A 22,426-nucleotide genomic window follows, 5' to 3' on the forward strand; every position below is an offset into this window, starting at 1 on the left:
GATGTAGTGTACAGTAGCAGGGCAGCAAATCAGGGAGGGAGAATGAATTCTGATAACTGCTGAAATGATGTTCAGGGAGACACCATCAACAGATCTGGTGTTTTAGCAGCTGTAGACTGGGTTGCAATCTGATGCAAATGAGGCTTTCAGTATTAAAGTCAGGCTGTGTAATCCCACATGACAGAAGATGACAATGTGAGGAGCATTACTGTCAAAAACTACGTGGTTTTCTCAAGCCTGGACGCCTGCACCTCCTCACATTGTTCCCACAGTTAGTCTGTAAACAAGCCACAGGCTTTAGCCACAGTGTGCACCCAAATCAAGCTACAGCTTTAAGTCCTGAAAGCACTTCAATCCACAAATGTTTGAGATCACAGATAATCAGAGAGAAGTCGCATTTGCTGGATAAACCCACCTTGTCATCTTATCCATCCCCTGCAGTGAAGCCCTGCACGTCTTCGAGGGTCCATGAGGCCGCCTGCCTGGCTGACAGGCCTCAGTGGAAAGCTGATCTTCAGGACCCCAGCAATGCCCTTGAATGGACAGGAAAAGTGGACTTCTGCTGGCCACAACCTCCGCTCCACACCGACAAACCCACCGGCTCCGTCTGCCGCTTTCAAATCCCGCTCAGGCAGGAATCAGGATCCAGGCCCCGGGGTCTTCCACTGACCACCACACGTAACCTGCTGGACACTCTCTCGACCATGTCCTCCCTCAAACCCCCCTCCCCCTGCGGTTAAATTTGGCACAGGGTACACTCTATAATGTAAACTATTAAAGCCCCTCTACTCGCTTGTTACAGTGAGTGACACGGCAGCTGGCCAATGATGTCGTCTGCAAAGTCTGTCTGGCCACAAGTGCCTCTGGGGTCTAAATATAGCACGAGGGTCTCTCCTATCATGGGGGGCATGATTTGGAGATGAGTAGCCATTTGCATCCTCAAGTTACAAATCACAGTGACAGGAAGGAAGAAAGTCAGTGGAAGAGTTCACTTTCAAAATATCTATTATATAATTACTGATGATAATTACTGACACATTCATGAAAAGATGGGCACCATTAATAGATGTGATTCCTGATCTCTAGTTGCCTACCTTAGTCTCTTCTTTCTTTTTCCCTTTCTTTTTAAGTATTTGAGTAATTAGCTCATGTGTTTATTTTCTCTCTCTCTCTTACATATCTCCTTCATGTTGTATATGTTTTGTATTATGTGTTCAATAACAATTAAGTTCTAAAAAAATATTTACTGATGCTACTGTCCATTTAACACCTTTTTGGCAGAAATCCAGTGGAACAAACAAGTTGTATGTTTGCTAAATAACTTCAAATGATGTCAAATTATCAGCCAGTTTATTTCTTTATATTACATAATGTACACATAGAGTATCAACCCATATTATATACAGTATTAACTGGATTGTTGACCTGGATGTAAACTGATATATATGTACATTTAGGCATTTTTGTGTGCACTACACTGTGAATAACTTTATAATAGAATAGTTGTATAAACAGATACCAGCGTATGAGACATTAAGTTTTCAGGACCACAGAGAGATACTGAATAATGTACTATGCAGGGTAATATTAATGAAGGCAAGTGCAACACTGTCAGGCAGTGGTGGGTGTCCGTTAAAAAAGTAGGTCAAGCTGGAACATTTTTCTGAAACAAAGAGAAAAAGATCACACCATGAAGTACGTAGACGGTATTCACAACTGAATCCAAAGATATACACCTCCGAAGACATATGTACAGTACTGGGATTTGCAATATTCTAAAAGTCACCCCGCAGACAAAGGAGGGAGGAATACAAATGAATTATTGTAATTTTGCCATTTCATCTGTTGAACATCACCTTCACCACTTCCTCCAGCTGTGGAGGTTTACGGAGATGCCGCAGCCTCGGGAATGCTTTTGGTCTGTGTGCACAGTCCTCTCTGCTCCGTCGAGATAACACATGCAGTTCATCGCAGTTTACGGTAGTGAAGAGATGTTTGTGCAAAATTGCTTTCAAATGTTACTTTTCAATCACTTGTGGAACAATAATATCCAGTGACAGTTGTCTGTATCTGGACCTTATTTCAAACCTTTCTTTGATTTTCTAGCACCAACTCTTATAATGTTTCCACAGCGGCGTGCCAAGGTACGTAATAGTTACAGCTGTCTGCACAGAGTTTAGCAACATCTAATAACTAAAACTGTCTAATAAAATCGAAGCATACCATTACTGGCTTAAAAGGCTGTTACTGACATTTAATGGCTTTTACTCACACAGTGCTCAGCTCTGACTTTACCTAGCTTTGACTCTGGAATGAAATATGGTACATATTAACAAGACTTAAAAAGTTCACTTTCTATCCAGCATTGTAACCTCTATGGTAAGCTATGCTTCTTTAAAGGACCATACCGCTGTTTGTGCACATTTTGGCCAAGTTACCAGAAATCATATGTACTTTTATATTACTATTGAGTACATTACAAGGCTGACAGTTTAGTTTTTAATGTTTGTATGCTCTCCAGAAAGCTACCTGTTTCCTTTAATTGAAGAATGGTATGATTGATTTTCACACATAAAATACAACCGTAGTTCCAGAAAAGTTGGGACGCTGTAAAAAACAGAAATAAAAACAGAATGAATCATTTGCAAACAAACTGTGTTTGCATCCTTTATCCAATCACATGTTCACAGAGTGGTGAACCTCGCTCCATCCTCACTTGTGAACCACTGAGCCTTTCCAGGATGCTTCTTTCAAACCCAATCATGATACTATCACCTGTTACCAATCAACATGTTTACCTGTGGAATGATCCAAACAGGTGTTTTTGGAGCGTTCCACAACTTTCCCAGTCTGTTGTTGCTCCTGTCTCAACTTGTTTGAAACATGTTGCTGCACCAAATCCAGAATAAGCAGATATTTACAAAAATTGAATGAAGCTGATGAGGTCAAACATGAAATATATTGTCTTTTTACTGTTTTCATTATATGCTAAGAAGGAGAGGCAAATGATCACATTCTGTCTTTATTTACGTTTCACACAGCCTCCCAACTTTTTTTTGAATCAGTGTTGTTTCTAACCGGTGCACCAACATTCAAAATCCATCATTTGAACTGTTTTATCAACAGTTTAAGAAAAATGGATGAAGGTTTGATGCTCACAGGCAGAATTTCTTCTCATACTTCTAATCGTATTCAAAGTGAACCATTAAAAACTTACAAATGAATCGGAGCCAACATCAACTGTGTCTGATGAATAGAAAATAAATATGCAAAAACACAAATGGTACGGTCCTTTAACCTTCACGACTGGCTCCAAATAGTTTAGTCGAGTTCCGACAGCAGCTAGGGTCAGTAAAACCGAAACAGACTGCAAGATGCATAAATAAATGGTCTAAATGTGTATGCTGACAATGATCAAATATACAGTATATGTGACATTAATGCAGAGGACAGGTGTGATTACTGATGATTAGTTTAAAGGGAACAGGAGAGTCTCAGAAAGCTGAACACCTCTCACCCTTCTCAGCTGGGCTCTTTTTGGTCACAGCGAACTTAGGCTTGAGAGAATGGTCCGCTATCAGCTGATTGATTTCATTTTGCCTGTAAGAAGACAATCTTTGACTTATCCAAGCTACTTTAGACTCTTCCTCAGAGCCTCGTAAGCACCGTTTGCAGGCCCTGCCTATGAGGTACACCACCTCGGCCAGGTTAAGCAGCACACACACCCCAGACACTGCCAGCATGAACACGGTGAATATGGTCTTTTCTGTCGGTCTGGACACGAAGCAGTCCACTGTGTTGGGGCATGGGTACGAGTCACACTTCACCAAACGCACCATCTTAAAGTCAGGATAGATCAAGTAGAAGATGTAGAGAAAAGCCACCTCGAAGATGATTCTGAAGATGATGCTGATCATGTAAGTCCACCACAGGGCTCCGGTGATCTGAAACTTCTGGTTCTTGATGTGGTCCAGCTCCTTGGGGCTGCCACGGCCCGCCCTCTTCAGGATCTTCTTGTCGACGTGGCGTCGGTGGGCCACATGCATGGCCACCAGCAGGGCGGGGGTGGAGACCAGGATGAGCTGGAGCGCCCACAGGCGGATGTGCGAGATGGGAAAGAACTGGTCGTAGCAGACGCTGTTGCAGCCGGGCTGCTGGGTGTTGCAGGTGAAGCCGGACTTCTCATCTCCCCAAACGCTCTCAGCAGCGACCACCAGGACCAGGATACGGAAGATGAAGATGACGGACAGCCAAACGCGGCCGATGCCGGTAGAGTGCCTGTTTACGCCGCTGATCACGGCATAAAAGGTCCCCCAGTTCATTTTCGACTCCAGGTCTGCAAAAAGCAGAGATGACACTTTCAGTCAAGGTTACATGGGAATATGCTCAGCTATATTTCAAGCTTGAGGTCAAATTATTAATATATAACAATACAAAGCTAGAGCATCAAATGCCTCTCAAACAGCAGAATAACCAAATTTCTGAAAAAAATGCAACATTTAGCTCTTTGCATTGAACAAAAGTCAAGTTTTTAGCATTAGATTTTCAGTTTAAATAGCTTACAGTTACTGCTGTCGTCCACAGCTCAGTCATTTAGTAAAAGCCTATCTGTTGAACCAGTAGTTTTTAGATGTTTACCAGGCTCAGCCAGCAGTGCAAGCGGCGTAAGCAGCGCCGGGTCCGAAGATGACCATCTTGATGTGCGGCCTGAGCATCAAGCTGGATTTGGCAGAATAAGGAACAACAGAAAAGAATTGCCAAGTAGCCCGTTGGCCGTATAAAAGCAGGGGTGATGGCCTACCGTCGTGCGCCGTCACAAGGCGCAGCAGGACGAAGCCAATTGCGAAACATTCGCCGAGCCACGTGATTGGCTCGCCCCGTATTAATACTGTACTCCCAAACTGACCTACAGCCCAGTTGCCGACAGACTGACAGACTGCCAGCACATTTCTCCAAGGAATCGGCAAGACATCCATCTCATTATGAGATTTTTTTAAGACGACTGAGAGACCTCTATTGTTTGTAAGAAAGGCTACAGACTTGACCAGATTTGCCTGATAAAAAACAACTAAAATTATCAATCACACTCTTGCTGATTTATTCAAATGTCACTACGATCAGGATCATGAGAATTTAAACATCATCTTGCCAAGTATTTGTCGAGTCCAGGCAAGGGGGCATGTCAGCCATCAGTCACATGAAATCTGACCTCATACAGCACTGGGTGTTAGTACAAAACAGGATTAAATGATAGAACGTGTATTTTACCTTCAGCTGTGGTGGTACACAAAAGTGTGTACAAAGCAGGAAGAAATGAATTAAAATATTGTGTTTTTTAGCGAGCCAAAAGGCTGGATTGAGAACACCATGCGTTTGGAAAATGCTAATCATTCCTCCGCCACTAGCCACTGCCCTGCACCGTAGCAGTCATATGCTCTTATATAAACTATTTACATACAATGGCGGCCTTTATTGGGCTGCAACAAGACTCTTTAGAATTCAGATCAAACGCCTCGATTTCCGCCTACCCCGGGCAAAAGAAGGAATCTGTGTGGACACAAAAGGCCTCAGCCTGCCACATTATTTATTGTGCTTGGCAGGGCAGGGAAGTGAAGGAAGCTTTTGACCTGAGGCACTGTCATTGAGAGCACAGTCACAGTAGCTAGGTTTGCAGATTCATCCAGAAAATACTTGAGCTGTTCTGAACTAAAGTCGTTGAAAATGAAAGTCAGTTTTAACTTCATGCACAAGGTTTAATGAGGACCAGTCCTCTCATTTGTTCATGTTGATGTTTCTGTAACACAACAATGTCACAAACTAATACTGTAATTTAGGCAAATATATTGTAGTCACGAACATGAGAATTAATTACTGTTTTGTGCCAGGTGCTGTTCTTATTCATGTTTTTACAAGAGAACTGATGATCTACTTTTGTATAAAATTTGCTTCCATTGTTTTAATAACATGTTTGTGAGTGCATGACATATTTACAGCTTTTGGAACCACGCACACAAATCTGAAAACTTGAAGCTCGTGTGTCAACAAGAGTCCGGACTGCTAAACTCTGAGCACAGATCCACTCAAACAGAAAACTAAATCACACTTTTGCAAAGATCAGAGCTCGACTCGCGTCACGTGGCGCCTGGAGAACGCCGGCCTTCGAAATGCCACACCTGAATTACCTGTTAGTCCCACTCCTCGCGTCTCACCTGTTCAAATTCCACTGGCAAAACACTCCAATCGCGTGTTGGAGCATAAATTAGGCCTCAGGTGAGGTCTCTGAGAACAGAGAGGAAGAGTGAGGAAAAGGACTCAGAAATCTAACACAGCTGCAGCATCAACTCTAAGTTTGCAGTATAAGCTAACTGGATAGACACATGTGCATTATATCCTATTCTGATACAATGTGTGTGTCAATGCAATATCTATATAATAAATTCACAGTATTGTATTACAATATAGCAGCGGTCTTTATGCTGCATGTACCATTAAATTGCAAACTATTTCAGTACAAGGGGGAAAAAGGAAATAATTTCTATTAAATTTTACAAATTTGAATATGTAGCACAGCCTTGTGAAGTCAAAACATAAACAGTGGTTTGATGGTAGTGTTTTAAATTGATCACACCAGTGCTGAACCGATGCTCTGTGAGATGTATGCTGGCTGTGTGAATCGATTTGGTGGAAAGAGTTTTGAGTTTAGAGAAAATGAGCTATAGTTTCAGGAGACATGTTTAAAAAACTTCACACTGTACTGAAGTTCTCATGTGGGTTAAACGTCTCTGCCATAAAGCACGAGCCTGCTTACGAATGAGTGACATGCTGCACGTGAGCAGAGCATCAAACAATGAGGGATGAAACTCCATGCACGTGCTTAGAATTTCAAATCAGACGATTATGCGTTTTTCTGATTCCTTTTATCGTTGTGACAGATATTTCACTTTGCTCTGGTCAAACTCCTCCCTACAACAGTAGAAACAATAATTTACAGTAACAACAACGTGAATGCAAGTGAAAACACAATGTGGTCATTTGTGTTTGCACTATCAGATGACCTACAGCAGTTCACATAGGCATTTCTGCGTCACTTACGACAAATGTAGTGGGAGGGCCTGGGTGGTCTTGTAATTCTTTGAATGAACTAAACCTCATTTATATTCTCTCTATTGAAGATACACAACTGTACAATACAGAGACACGGAGCATACAACTGTAATAAGGCAGTTTTATTACAAAAGCAGAGATTATATATAATGTACATTCAAAATAATAAATCTGCCATTGTACAAGAACTCAATATTAACCAAGGCAACGTGGTAATGTGACTGCTGGCACCGTTTACTTCCTGGAATAACCAGGACTTGATACATACATAAAGTATAACCAACACAATGCAGACATACAAAACTATGTCTATGAAATATGCTCCAAATGCATCACACACACAACAAACAGGGAGTTAGAAATATTCTTTTGTTTCACACTATTCAATCACTGCTTTAAAGACAAAAGTCACAGTTCAGTCTAAAAGAAGAATTTATGTTTACATTACGGAGAATTAACTCCATGCTCACATTCACCAAACATGGCTTTGACTGTATGAACTGCAATCTAAAACATAAAAACACACATGCATTTACTTAATGTGTACAAATCTGGTCACGGCCTTCAGTTTGAATGCAAAACTTTCATTTTTTTGTTTGATTGAATTATCCTTGCACTGCAAAGCGTGGATGACAGCAGTTTGTCAGTATGTGACCTTTCCTTTCAGTCCACTGTATGTTTACTTGTACACAGTCAAAACTGGATGATATGTCCCTCATTTAAGAATCATTTAAAGGTCTTAGTGTTGTTGAATTGGGTGTCAGAGCCAGCTCCTTGGGTGTCAGACAAGCACCAACGCAACTACACACAAGGCCGGCTTTCTGAACTACTTTGAGCATACCACGAGTTGAGGTATTTCTCCCACTCTGAGAGCTGTTTTCTCATATTAACTTGAACAGTTCCTAAAAAGCAAAAGACAACATTTTGATTGTAAGACTTTGAATGAAAAGGAGTGCTGCTGGTCATACACAGGCTACACTGCCATCTACTGTAGATGCACATCTTGGGTTAAACAATTTCCAAACTGCAATTCTTCTTACCTCTTTTCATGTGTCCCATGTCCCTCAGTTTGCAATGTTTTGCATGTCCGTTCTGGGCAAGCCTCAAAGAAAGTGACGCACCCCTCCTGACATGAAGATAATACCATTTTACAGTCAACATATTGGGCAGCTACCGGCCATGAAAGCCTACAGTTATACACATGTTATAAGGTAGAGTGGAGCATATATGTCCAAAAAATACAATAAATAAATACATCACATTGCAATCATTTTGACGTATATTGTGTTATTTTTTTATTAGTTATTATTACACAATTTTAATGGGAATGGAAATGTTTGGTTTCTATTTAACTGCTTTTTATGTCATTTTTGCTGTGGTCTGGACCAAACAAGCTGTTCTCTTATGTCTAGAGAATACGATTTGTAGGCTGAGGCATCTCTATAGCAACACTAAGCTTAATTTGTAATGGTACTTGGCTCCTGCCATTTGGATCCTGCTCTTGGCTGAATTGCCATTTCAATGATATTCTGATTAATTGTTCAGCCCTATTATAGGGTCATCATGAGAATATATCCAATGACTGTTCTCACTGGCACAGATTTCAGGGGGGATGCAGGGGACCCGTCCCCCTCAATATTTTAAACACAAACATTTGTCCGCCCCAATTAAAACCATAAAAGCCGAACAGGGCTTTTCTTTTGACAAACTGCTAGAACATAATTAATAGACACAGCAACGCCTCTGGTAGAGTAGATGGTGGCAGTGTGAAACCTCAAAAGCCACAGTTGCAATCTGCCATAAAACGGAAAGAGGAAGAAGAAACTACGCGTGGTTGATAAGCATGGAGGAGCCAGAGGGGAAAAGAAGGAGGAGGTCTGATATAAGGTTTTTTTTCTCAAGAAGTCTCAAAACCAAGAAGGTTCCCATTCCCTTTCAGCAAAACGTCTTTAGCTACTGGCTCACAGTGTTGGGCAATTTCACATTGTTAACATAAAGCACTGATCGACTTCAATAACACAAGAATTAAACTGTTTTTCTTAACATGGGACCTGTAAGACTAATCCTTTATGCTAAAGATAATGAAAAATGAATTGTTCAAAGGCATTAACATGGTCTCATTATAGGATTTCATCAACCTCTTCATCAGTTATGACCAAAGTGTGTTGTATTCTTGTTTTCAGTCAGCTTCAGCAACAGCTGAGATGCATACGATGTGCATGAGCAGAAAACTTGCTTAAACACATATGAGCAATTAAAGTCCAGGAGTTTAATTATGCTTAATTCATTTCATTCAATGACATGAATAGGTGCCACAAGCACATTTAAAGAGATTACTACACAAACAAAAGATACAAAAAAGAATGGAAAAAATCACGTTTACACGCGTGTTGACTCAGCAGGGATAACATAAGATAAAGAATGCCTGTGAGCCTTCCTGCATTATATTCCATTACATTTCAAACTGTCACCTGGAGCCTGAATTCTTCATTTTCCTTTACATAAATTAAGATCTTTCCACTGTATACTGATGTGGAAAAAGCATAAATTTGTACTTCAAAATTGTGTTGATGCTCAAAATGTTGTGGGGGAGGACCCACAGACCCCCCGCGTAATATGTGTCCCCCAAATGTAGAAATGAAACCTACGTCTTAATTCAACAAAATACATCATGTGCACAGAGATAGCTGGCAAAATAAAAGGACACTTACGGGCAGAAACAACATATGTCAATAAATCTAAGTCACTTTATCTACTTTTTCCGCCATTTACAATTCTGTTCAATCTAAATGTACAACTCACAATTAACCACTTGTGTTTCAGTACCTCATAGCACTGAGTTTTCCCTTTTCCAAGAACAGCTCGGCTGTAACTTTAGGCCCCTGTGGGTAAAGTCTGGCATAGAGCGTCCTGTTGTTCACCATTGCATGGAACCAGCCCACTGCCTCCTCAGACCACTCACTCCCATTCACAGGCGTCACCTTGCGGGGGAGAGGAAACAGACAAGAAAGACCATGAACTGAGATAATTCATTTCCTTTATCACTGAGCAATAGATAAGGCTGTGACTAATCATGTGGACGAACGCCAGTACTGAAACTGAGTCTCCACTCACACAGCACAGCACAGTACATTAACCATTTGCATGTATGCAAATCCTGAAAGGGGATAATCTGCACGCCTGTTGCTGAGCATCTTAACATGTTCATCAGTGAGAGCTTTGTAAGGTAAAATTATGAAGCCAACAGAATCAGTAGGGAACTACTCACACTTGCCAGTGAGACCTGTACAGCCTGAAGTGGCAGGGCGGCCATTTCCGGGGTCAGCTCCTTGATGTTCCACAGTGGCAGGCAGGCACTGTCACCGTGGTCCAGCCTCTTCACCTCCACCTTGATTGATAGGTTATTCCTCGCACCATCAGTGGCATTCTTTTCTGAAATACAAAAGACAGAGAGCATGGCATCTTGAGCTAAAAAAAAAAACATCCAGCAGAGAATTCCCAAGTGGCTACAGGCAAGCAAAGTGACACTGCTACCATCTAGAGGTATGCATTTGTAAATCCATCCCAATACACAAAACTGGACCCACCTCCACTTATTCCACATATCTTCGTCACCTGAGCCCTGCACCATTGTTCTTGCTTGGAGAACCAACCCATGACTTTGGTTCCAATGTCTGGAATGCAGTTCTGCTCAGCATATGAACTACTGGCTTTCATGCTGCTGAAAATGAGGAAAAAAAAAAAAAATGTCAACCAGAAACATGTGGATTATTAAAAAAAAAAAAAAAAAAAAAGGGGGGGGTGTCTACAAAGAAAGCTGTATTGAACACAAAGGATAAGTGGCTCTTTTAGTTCTGTTAACGTGATCAGGGAATCAGTGGGGGTTAAGAACAGTTGAGAAAAAGCAGAACAGAGATTAGAGTCCATGCTGAACGACTTACTCTGTGACAAGGGCCTGCAGCTTCACGATGGAGTCTGCGTGCTGGACGTAGAAGTTGTCTGGACTGACAATATGAGACACAACAACTTCAGTCTCTTTAAACCTCTGGATCTGGAACTCAGGAATGGCGATACTGTTGATCACTGGTGTTTTTGCACCAGCAGAATTGCCCTCATGTTCAGGCTCAGTGCACTGCAGAGTGGTGGTTTTCGAATGGTTGCTTGCACTGGCGTTCTCCACCTGAGCTGTTAAATTTCGGCAGTCTGTATTTTGCAAGAGGTTCCCGTGTCCCACCTCTGTGAAGATGTCGCCAATATCCCACAATTCAGTCTTTGTTGCAATCACACAAGTGTAGGTCAGAGAGCCACTTGATTCCACTCTTTTCACTCTGAAGACTGGGGCTTGGCTTTCTGTGTCAGCAGTCAGTGTTTTTGGCACTTTTGTATTGATCACACCATCTGTCACAACCTGTCTGAATTGGTAGCTTTGTGTTTTGACGGTACGCGACATCGACTGTGGTGAACATGAAGTGTACATACTTTTACTCCACTCCGTAACAGTGACCTCTAGTGCACCCACGTTTTTAGCTTTTGCTCTGAGGAAGTGAAGCAGCTGAGCAGATGTTTGCTTTTGGTGCCGCAGCTGGACATCCTCCTCCTGTCCAGAGCTAGATAGTGGTCTTATTTTCATTGGTTTAGGGTTACTGATCTCTGGGAATATGATCTTGGGACTCTGAATACTGGCAGGTAGAAGAATCACAGCATCTGATGGGCGTTTCTCTTCAAAAACAATAACATGTTCTTTTTCTTCTGGCTTTAAGTCAGACAATGAGCTCGTAGTCGCAGGGACGTTGTTGTAGCTCGATGTGATGCTTCGTATCACGTCATCCTGCTGAACCGCTGCAGGCTGGGAGATGAGGAAATGTTTCACCTTTTGAAGGTGCTGTGTGGCTCCAAGCATCTGGACTGCTTTGGCTACGGAGGGTGACATGAGCGAGTTCTGCAACATGGGCCCAAACTTGAGAACGTTTGTCATCAGGTACGCTTTGTTTGGGAGTGGCTGAAGCTGGTTTGTTCTCACTCTATTTTTGAGACACATGTGTGGATCTGTAAACATGAGAAAAGCAGAAAGAGAAAGACACCGGGCTCCTGTGCAATGCTAGTGATAGATAAGGCACTTATATTACAGTATCATCAACATATTTGGTACATTTGTCTTACACATGGGTATTTGCAATGCTGCATTAGTAGCTAAAAATCGTATGATTAATTCTTGACTTACCGACTGCAAGGTCTTTTAATAAAGCTAAGAGCTTGTCAACAGCTTGACATTTTGAATCCAAAGCCTTTGTGAGATCTCTGAACACACTGGTGGGAAAAGATGAAGTGAAGAAACCTTGAACCTCTTCATAGGCCTGAGGGAAAAGTGAAATAGGCTTAAGAGATGTTGAAAGAAGGACAGACTGTTTTCTGTTCATTCAAAAATACAAGAAAAAAATGAGTGTTGTGATTGGTGGAAAATAAAAATTTTGATGATTTAACAATTTAACTGGAATTTTGCATGAGTGTTGGTTAGCCATAAATCAGTTTCTTGGGCTCTGGGAAGCTGTGACAACCATTTTTCAGTATTTATTTTGATATTTATAGACTACACAATAAATCACTTAGTTTGAATATTATTAAGCCATATGCACTGCAGCTCTGGAAACAATTACATGCAATTTTTAATCAACAATCAGTCAACAGTGCATTGTTTTGTTAGCTAACATTAAGCCAATTCAGCCAATTTAGTTAACTTAGGCAGCCAAACAATTCGATTTGACCATGTGTGCTTGATAGCTAGCTAAACTAACTTTCAGCTAATGACTAGCTGATATGTAAAGTAGTGTGAATGTTAAACTGGTATAATCACTACCTTAGTGGTGAAGTCGAGGAGTTCCTGTTCGAGTGTATTCCGGGCTTTTTCCAGCAAAAACAGTTTGTGAATTAACTGCACTTTCTGGGCGACGATGGAGGAGGGGAGGGACTGGCGGTGGACAGGCATCTGAGGAGGAGTCATGGTCGTCCGCGAGGGATTTCTGCCGGCGGCTGCTGCTGCTGCTGCTGGAGCCCGCGACTCTGACTGAACGGTGCTGGCTAACGTTAGCTAACTAGCCAGTTAAGCTAACTAAAAATGTTAAATTAAGTTGTTAGCTAATACCAGTTTTGACGGCGCTTTGTGTTCACAGCTTTAGGCTTCTGGTTCAAAGGGGTTACCAAAGCGCAGGCAGTCTTCTCTTTCACCCTCTTCTTGTCCCGGCTGACTTCTCCCTCCAGCCGCGGTCGGTGACATGTATCCTGCGCTTTCTGCTGCTGATGACATCGAGGGGACAACCGCCGCCATGTTGGAAGCGCTGAACGGCTGTGCTGGGTTTGCCGTCCAGGTAGTTGCCTGATTTGACGGTAAGGTGTAGTATAACCTAGATATCAGTCCCTGTCCTGCTCTTTCTTCGACTTGTCTGTCACCGGAGCTGACCTTTCAAAAGTTGTTTTCATTTTTTTAAGCAGCCATACTGCTTACATGACTGTGGCCACAAGAGAGAGAGAGAGAGAAAAAATCATATTAATTACCGTTTAACAGGAGGCTTCTTCTTCATGCAGAAGGCTGCTGGACTGCAAGAACTGTGCACCAAGAATCATCAAAAACAACAAAAGAAGTGTATGTGTAGAAAACCCATGACTATTTAAGATCACAAGGAAATGACCTATAACCTCTGGATTGGTAGTTCAATGTTACTGGGATGTAATGCAGACTATCATATAACTGAATTCACAAAGCAAATAATCCAGAAACACATTATTTGATCTGCCCATAAAGTGTGATTAAGATTGCTAATAACAAAGGGGGCCTTACGCCCCATATTTGGCCAGTGACGCTGATTCTGATTTCGATTGATCTTCTGGCCCTTGGTTATTAAGTATCCGTCCATACAGAGTACACTATCTGTTATTTATTTTCAATCAATATATTTTTTCCTACATAATATAGCTACTGCCAAGTCAGACCCTGATGTGTCCTGTCCTGCATCTCTCATTTCCACTGCATAGACAGAGAATCAGAAGAAATGACATACTGTCAACATAATGTAAACGATATCATTAGGAGGATTTTTTGCCCATTGTATGTCGGGAGAAGGCACTATTCCAAAAAATAAATAAAAGCAGAATGCAGTAATTTGCAAGTGAACTGTGTTCCTGAGCCCATGTAGTAACATCCTTTATACAATCATGTGTTTCACAAAGTGGTGAACCTCGCTCCATCCCTGCTTGTGAACGACTGAGCCTTCCCAGGATGCTCCTTTCAAACCCAATCATGATACTATCACCTGTTACCAAGCAACCTGTTTACCTGTGGAATGATCCAAACAGGTGTTTTTGGAGCGTTCCACAACTTTCCCAGTCTGTTGTTGCTCCTGTCTCAACTTGTCTGTATAGGGAGACAGGAAGCAGATGTCAGTGATGTGATATAAAATTATCCTTATTAAGAAAGATTTCCACAGTGTCAGGTTTTATCTTTTACTTGCAAGAATGGGAATACTGGAAATACAGTTAGCCTAGAGGGAGAAGGTGACAGTGATACAACTTTCCAATACTTGCTCAGATGTGCTAACAAACAAGCTGCTGCTAATGTCTAAATGCCAGCTACCATTAATCACCAGGCAGAAGAATGAATACAATTTGCTCGTTGCATTCCTATGGTTTTACACCTAATACTATCCACACAGTGTTCTTTTCTTTGAGTGCTCTGTGCTTGAACTCGTCAAGCTGCTACTTGATCTAGTACCTAGATCTTGTGGGTGGGGCAGCATTTCCTACAGTTATATTGCTCAAGAGCCAGATTGATAGGCATCCTGGCTGTTCAGACACTAATGCTGGCATCACAGCCCCGGCTATCCCCAGTGGACAAAGTGGTAATGGGCATGAGAATTGCAAAATGCCACTTTGCATCAGTTTAAAGGAGAAGGATGTGTCCATAAGAGGACAGTGAGACGATTGCTCAACAGGATATGCTTCTGAGCTGCAGTTTCTCCCCAGCTACTTGCTGAGACTGTACAACCCTGATTCCAAAAAGGTTGGGACGCTGTGTAAAACATAAATAAAACAAAAAGTGATCGTTTGTTAATCCTGTTTGACATAAGACGTTATATTTCATGTTTCTCCTCATCAACTTCACTGATTTTTGTAAATATCTGCTTATTCTGAATTTGATGCAGCAGCACGTTTCAAACAAGTTGGGACAGGAGCAACAAAAGACTGGGAAAGATGTGGAACGCTCCAAAAACACCTGTTTGGATGTTATGTTTTACACAGTGTCCCAACCTCTCGGAATCAGGGTTGTATATAAACACTGTCAAATAAGCTATTTTTATTTGGTATACATATGTTTTCATAGAAACTCGTACAAGGTCTCTCATTGGCAGTGTGTTGAATTGTTCAAGAGTTCAGTCCAAGTAAGCAGGTTGGTTTGAAGCAGGTGGTAGCATCATGATTGGGTATTAAAGGAGCATCCTGGAAAGACAAGCGAAGATGGAGCGAGGTTCGCCGCCAATGGCTGCATTCTGCTTTTATTTATGTTTTGCACAGCGTCCAGACTTTTTGTGGAAGCGTGGGATAAAATTCAAAGTTCGCTCAGGGGTTGTTAGTTTAACTTCCATTTTAACGATTATGTGCTCATTTTCTTAAATGTAGAGGATCCAAATTCAGTTGGATTTATTGAGTGTGAATTCACATCAAAATGAATGATAGTAGCTTTTCCTGTAAATATTTTATGACTCAGTGAACTTCAAGTTGCTCAACCAAAAACAGAAATTCACAGAAACTGAAATTCTTCTCCGAAGAACCTCAGTCATCTTTTTGCAGGTATATAAATGGGGGTTCATATTGTACAATGAAGACTGCCAACATGTTCTGTTGTTATGTTAATAGATACAGCATGTTTATTATGTACTGTTGCCACATTTACAACTGTATTTGACGACAGTCTATCAGGGTCAGCACCACATAAGTTATACAAGACAAAACACGAGCAGATTAACAAAGTGACAGATATTAAAATTGATCTCATACAAGCCCAGATCCAAAAAAGTTACGACGCTATGTAAAATGTAAATAAAACAGGATTCAGTCATTTGCAAAGATACTGTGTTTACTGACATCAGTTTTACAAAGTGTTCCTGAGCCCATGTAGTAACATCCTTTATCCAATCATGTGTTCACAAAGTGGTGAACCTCGCTCCATCCTCACTTGTGAACCACTGAGCCTTTCCAGGATGCTCCTTTCATACCCAATCATGACACTATCACCTGTTACCAATCAACCTGTTTACCTGTGGAATGATCCAAACAGGTGTTTTTGGAGCGTTCCACTACTTTCCCAGTCTGTTGTTGCTCCTGTCCCAACATGTTTGAAACATGTTGCTGCATCAAATTCAGAATAAGCAGATATTTACAAAAATCAGTGAAGTCGATGAGGTAAAACATTGAATATATTGTCTTTGTAGTGTTTTCACTTGAGAATATGTCAAAAAGGATTAGCAAATTATCACATTCTGTTTTATTTATGTTTCCACAGCGTCCCAACGTTTTGGGAGTCGGAGTTGTATATAAACACTGTCAAATAAGCTGTTTTTATTTGGTATACATATGTGTATACAGAAAGCCGTACAAGGTCCCTTATTGGTGTGTTGAATTGTTCAAGAGTTCAGTCCAGATTCTGGGAATGTTGTGCAAGGCCTCACAGACGTCATAAAAATTTGAGCCAAGGTTAAACTTTTCGTCGCGAACAAACATTTCACAATGAAGGATGGGCAAAAATTCTCCGCCTGATTAGTGAATTTGGCACGCACCGTCACCAAACAGCCTGGGAATCGATATGGCCAATTTCAGTTACAACATTTTGGCTGTGCGGCTCGCACAGCACCATGCATGTCCTACAAACCAGTAATATGCAGGGCAGTCATGAGAAAAAGCCTGAATGGAGCTTGAATGGAAATGAGAATAGAATGATGCGTCAGATGATGAAGCTTTTACTGCACTTTCTTAATTAAAAGTCTGTTTTCGCAGTCTGAGCAGCCATTAAGCCCACTTCTGTTCATAGGAAAATGGGCCATGCACACTGAAACTCACAGGAATTATGCTTCAGTTACTGCACTTTACTCTCCGGTGTATTTGGTCGGCTTACTTTATGTAACCATTTCTATATATAGAACTATGTACAGAATAATGATTCAGTTTTAGAGCTCACACTATAAATGATCTGTCTTTGCAACACATGTTCCTGGTGAATATGATCAACACTGTTAACATTACAGATACAAATAAAACAATTATGACCATTTGTCCAAAGTGAGTGTCCTGTGCTTTTGGAGGAAACAAACAATACACTGACATGTTTTTCAGATATCCTGTCATCACAATGTTTCTGTCCCTTGTAAAGCATACCGTGTCACTGATATCAGGCAGTTTTATCTTTAACTCATGCACCACTGTCAGCCATTCACTGTCACAGCAGTTAAAATAGTTTCCACTGATATACATTTGATTGAGGTGAGCAGACATAGCAAGGATCAAAGAATGGTTCAAAGACACAAAAAGATTATTCCTGATGTCGATTTCTGTCAGAGGAGAGCAGCTCAGACTGCTGGGTACCGCATTTAGGTGGTTGTTGGATATGTTCAGCTGAGTCAACACCGGCATGCAAGGTAAAGATAGATCAGAGCTAGTCATGTTTATTTCACTGATAATCAAGGACTGAAGAGTCTTGTGCACACCCTCCAATGCATCTACTTGCATTACCATGTGTGAATTTCTAGCAAGGTTTAGAGAAACCAAAGCTGTCTTTTGAAATGTGTTGGCGTGGAGCATTTCTATGTTGTTGTCTTTAAGATTTAAGTGTTTAAGAGTCTTTAACTGCTCAAAGACAACACAGGATGTGTTGAGATTCATGCTCCGTGTTGACTGAGGGCTTTGCAAGTGCTCCGTAGAGGCACAAGGTTGCACAGAATTGCCTTGTAGGTTTAATGTTTCTATTCGCGTGAGCGCATTTAGAAAAAATGGGGAAATATATACAAGTCCGTTGCTTTGCATGTCAAGGTGCTTTAAGGAGGGGAAGAAAAGCTGCCGATGGCTTCCTGACTCATTATCATTTCTCACATTCCAGATGATGTTTTGCAGACAGTTGTAGCTGAAATTGAGAGTTTCTAAAGATGAGAGAAGGCTCAGAGTCTCCAGAGGGAAAGAGCTGAAGTGATTGTAGCTCAGGTCAATATAAATCAGTGGCATCAGCCTCCAGTTTGAGTGCAGGTTATTTTTTCTGACAGTTCTTTCTTTTATAATCTCATTATAAAGAGCGTTGGCCTCTGATACCATTGTAGCCTCTGAATTTAAGGCACCAACCATATTATTCTGTAAATGAAGATACTTCAGATTGTTGATTTTTGGAACAATTGGGAAGTAAAGGAGTTTGTTGTGACTCAGGTCAAGAATTTCAAGCCTGTACAACAGGTCGTCCTCAGGTGTGACAAAGAACTCAACTGAATTCCTACTGAGATTCAGCAACTTAACTTGATGTAATTTAAAATCGCAGATATGCGCGAGGTTGTTGCCGGCCAAGTTTAGCATCTCTAACCGGCTCAATGGTTCAAATGTCCCCTGTTCTATCACTGATATCTGATTGTCATCAATAGTAATGGACCTCAAACCTTTACTCTCCTTGAACAAGTTGGGTGAAAGTCTTGTTAAAGCATTGCCAGTCATCTTTAGTTCATCAAGAGTAGATTTGTTTCGAAGGTACCGTTCCACCGCATCATCGCTCAAACCGTTCATTGATATGTCCAAAGTCCTCAGTCTACTGATGGATTGGAGGGCTTTGCTGTTACTGCCAAGGTTGTTGTTCAGCGCATTTCTGGACAAATTCAACTCTTCAAGTCGAGCCAGGTTTTCAAAAGCCCCTTCGGAGATGAGATCCAGCTGGTTGGAGCTCAGGTCCAGCTGCTCCAAGTATGGCAGAGCAAGTGTGTGCAACTGTCTGATGAAGTTATTGGACAGGTCCAGTCTCCCAAGCTTTGCATCCAAATCCAGAGGGACAGAATAGAGGTTCTGGTTGTTCCAGGACTGCTCCTTGAAATGAAAGGAACATTAATCATAATCAAAGAGTGAACCATGCAAACCAAAGTCAAACAGTTTTTAGATCTCAAAAGCAGTACATGTGCAACTTCAAGAACAAAAGAATCGCAGCGATGTTGCACTTTTAGTGTTTAGCGTTTCAATTATTCATCGTGAGCCTACCTTTGGCTTGTGATACGTCAGTCCAGTTATGTGCAGGTCATGGCTGAGTGACCAGAGTAGTAGGAGATGAGAGAACATATGTCTGACCATTCTCCCTCTGCTGCTGCTCCTGCTGCTGCTGCACCACTCCTGCTGTCAGAGCTCGTATACACACTCACACACACCCTCTTATAGCCATGCTTCATTAAAAAAAAAAGCCAGACAGAAAACATCTGCGGATACCAGATAGGCATTGTGGATACTATATTTAGACAGTAAAGGCTTGGCTTCTGATACATCACCTTGTATTAAGAAAACGTTCGATTAAGGACCCTTTAATTTGGATAAAAGCAGATTTTTAGACAAAGATGGTCATACATCTATGTTTAATGTAACCAATTATGCACATGCAAAAGTTCAAAATGAGTTGAACTGAAATACCAATTGAGAATTCATTTAAATTCATACAAAAGCATATTTAATTTTGTCAGGATATATGAAAGTATTCACAGTGTTGAAGAGTTCGCGTCAGCCGGGAAAACACCTACAGACTGATATAAATTTATACCTTTGTTTGTTCCTGACACGGTCTCAGGAAAACGGAAACCATTCTAAAATAGACGAGAGGAACAAATAAACAGACAGCGCAGAGGTGGAGCTGGAGGGGAGCCCCCAGCGAGGTATAAAGAGACATGCTAAAATAGACTGATGAAAGGCGGCGGTAGCACGCACAAACAATGCTGGGGGACAGGCCCAGGTGGACTACCTGAAAGATACACTTTAAAGGTTTAAAGCTGCCGGGTTTTAAAAATAGCCGTCGCCAAAGAGCTGACAGATGAGATGCGGCGTTCGTTTAAAAAAGTTCAGCGTGTGTTTTCCTGAGATTCAGGTCCCAGCAGTTTTCCTGCTGCTGTCACTCCGCCCTTTATCAGCATCCCCTCACACAGCTCAGTGTCAGCTTCCTGCATCCTGCGACGTCGAGCTGCGCCGTTATCGTCTCCTCTCTGCCTCGTTTCAGTTCAGCTGCACGGCACCAAAAAAGGTCGAGTCTGCGTCCATGCAGATGAGGGCTCGAGGCCTGTCTGGTATCACCAGCTCTAGCTCGTCGTCCTGATGCAGCTGCACTATACCTGTGACACAGGACACATAGAAGGAGATAGAAGAAAACCTGAAAAAACAGTGCAACTTCTCGTCTAGTAAGGCCACCACAGGCAGCTTCAGAGCTCCCTGGCATGGGTTCGACTCTGAGAGTGTGATGGAGGGATGAATGGCATTCTTACAAAAGATATTTCCTCATTCGGTGCTAAAGTTAAAGGAATAGTTCAACATTTCAGGTAACGTGTGCAAATTTGCTTTATTTCCCAGAGCTAGATGAGAGGATCGATACCCTTCTCGTGCCTGTAGGGTAAATACAAAGCCACCACCAGCAACCGGTTAGCTTAGCTTAGCACAAAGAGTGGAAACAGAGTGAAACAACTCGCCTGCCTGTGTCCATTCCAATCTGATTTGTTTCATCTGCACAAAAACCGAAGTGTAAAAATGACACATTGCAGTTTAAATGGGGGAGGTTGTGAGCCGGACTATTTCTTGGAAAGAAGCGGGCTGGAAACCTCAGAGCGATGACGGGACTCCAGACCGAGAAATAGTCTGGCCCACAACCACAATGTGTTGTTTTTGTACAAATTAAACAAGAACGAAACAAACAGGGTATGTAAGTGCTGGTAGGCGAAGTTTTGTTTACTTTGAACAGAGCCGGGTTAGCTAGTCTGTGTGCTTAGATGAGCTAACCGTCTGCTGGCTGTAGCTTCATCTCTACCGTGCTGGCAGAAGGCTGGTATCAATGCTCTCATGCAACTCTCAACAAGCAAACGGCTTCAGCATATTCCTCTAAACGTGTTTATAATGTATGTGTTGGATGCTAGTGCCTCACCGACCTGCAGTGTAGCACGTATTGTCGGGACTTTCATCGTCAGACATCTCCTGCAGGCAATGCAAGAGCTCTGTCGATGCCCTTCCTGTTTTCATGGAGCCCCATCTTCGAATGATGTGACCCATAACTGTGCTCGGGCTCGTGAACAAAACCTGCGAACGAAGCAGAACATTAGCTAAATCGTCGGAACAAATCAGATGTAATATCAACTTAGTTATGCTTGAGTTACAGTGACACAATACTTGTCCAAACACCAAGTAATAACCATCTTCTTGGACAACAATTCTGTTTTCCTTTTGCGAAATTGCATTTCCTTGCTGCGCAGACACAGTCCAAGGGATCACGGTTATATTTCCTGCGGGAGAAGGCAAGATATATTTATTCAAAATAATGGCATACAGTGCGACGCTAAAAGCCAAAGACGTGAATTTAGTTTTACCTCTTGTATCTGGCTGTTTGTTAGTGTTAGCTGTTAACTGCAGGAATGATGTCGGATCTGGCAAGAGGGAGAAATCAACATAATGCTTTAATTTTATTAACTCAGCACACTGTTTATGGTCTCACTACCAAATTAAACCGTAACTAATGGACACATTTTCAGTTCTCAGCTCCAACCCACCTCTGCAGCTGCCCTGTTCCCTTTTTACTCTCCTCGAAGACATCTTCAGAGAGCTCTGAGCTTTCTGCAACGCGCTTGGCTTTACGTCCTGAGAGAAAACAAAGCATTAGGAGAAAATTTATTATTGCAGCACTATCTGAATACTCACTAATGGCATAAATCTCAGTAGTACGTTGTCCAAGATGACTCCATCCTGCATAATCAGTGACATACCTCACTTGTTTTAGACATCTTGGCCGTTTTCCCACTGACTCCCTCAGAACGTGGCTGATTTAATTGTAGAATTATGTCCCCTTGGAGTTTGCGAAAATCATTCTCTAAAACACTGGCTCTGTGCAGCAGGAAAAGACTAAGACAAAACATAAATGCTGTGAGTGATAATAAAGCACCGTAAAGCATTGCGAGACGAGCGAGACAGACAAGATGTCCACGAGTTACTCAAATGGGTGAGGTCACACATCAGCTAACCCCCGGAAACTTCAATGTTCAGTTTCAAAATTAGTTTCTAAATGAGGAACTATCTTCTCTCT

The 22,426-nt window shown here is 41.8% G+C and overlaps 2 protein-coding genes and 1 pseudogene across 3 annotated transcripts; all 3 read right to left on the reverse strand.

The window, feature by feature from the left end:
• Positions 1-627: 627 nt before the first annotated feature.
• On the reverse strand, positions 628-13,536 carry LOC121611161 (annotated as a pseudogene).
• A 2,989-nt stretch (positions 13,537-16,525) lies between these two features.
• Positions 16,526-19,541, reverse strand: LOC121611480 (transforming growth factor beta activator LRRC32-like). The gene is made up of 2 exons (XM_041944055.1): positions 19,369-19,541; positions 16,526-19,200 (listed from the first exon to the last, which is right to left on the reverse strand). The coding sequence occupies exons 1-2, from the start codon at positions 19,456-19,458 to the stop codon at positions 17,323-17,325; spliced, it is 1,968 nt and encodes a 655-aa protein (XP_041799989.1). The 5' UTR covers positions 19,459-19,541; the 3' UTR covers positions 16,526-17,322.
• Positions 19,542-19,570: 29 nt separating this feature from the next.
• Positions 19,571-22,323, reverse strand: LOC121611481 (tumor necrosis factor ligand superfamily member 13B-like). Of its 2 annotated transcripts, XM_041944057.1 has the most exons (6): positions 22,110-22,323; positions 21,897-21,984; positions 21,717-21,773; positions 21,520-21,632; positions 21,282-21,429; positions 19,571-20,477 (listed from the first exon to the last, which is right to left on the reverse strand). In XM_041944057.1, the coding sequence occupies exons 1-6, from the start codon at positions 22,293-22,295 to the stop codon at positions 20,362-20,364; spliced, it is 708 nt and encodes a 235-aa protein (XP_041799991.1). In that variant the 5' UTR covers positions 22,296-22,323; the 3' UTR covers positions 19,571-20,361. The 2 variants fall into 2 exon arrangements, with proteins under 2 accessions (XP_041799991.1, XP_041799990.1); XM_041944056.1 differs by having other exon boundaries at positions 21,282-21,632.
• Positions 22,324-22,426: the final 103 nt, after the last annotated feature.

This window comes from Chelmon rostratus, chromosome 9 (genome assembly GCF_017976325.1).
Source record: "Chelmon rostratus isolate fCheRos1 chromosome 9, fCheRos1.pri, whole genome shotgun sequence".
NCBI lineage: Eukaryota > Metazoa > Chordata > Actinopteri > Chaetodontiformes > Chaetodontidae > Chelmon > Chelmon rostratus.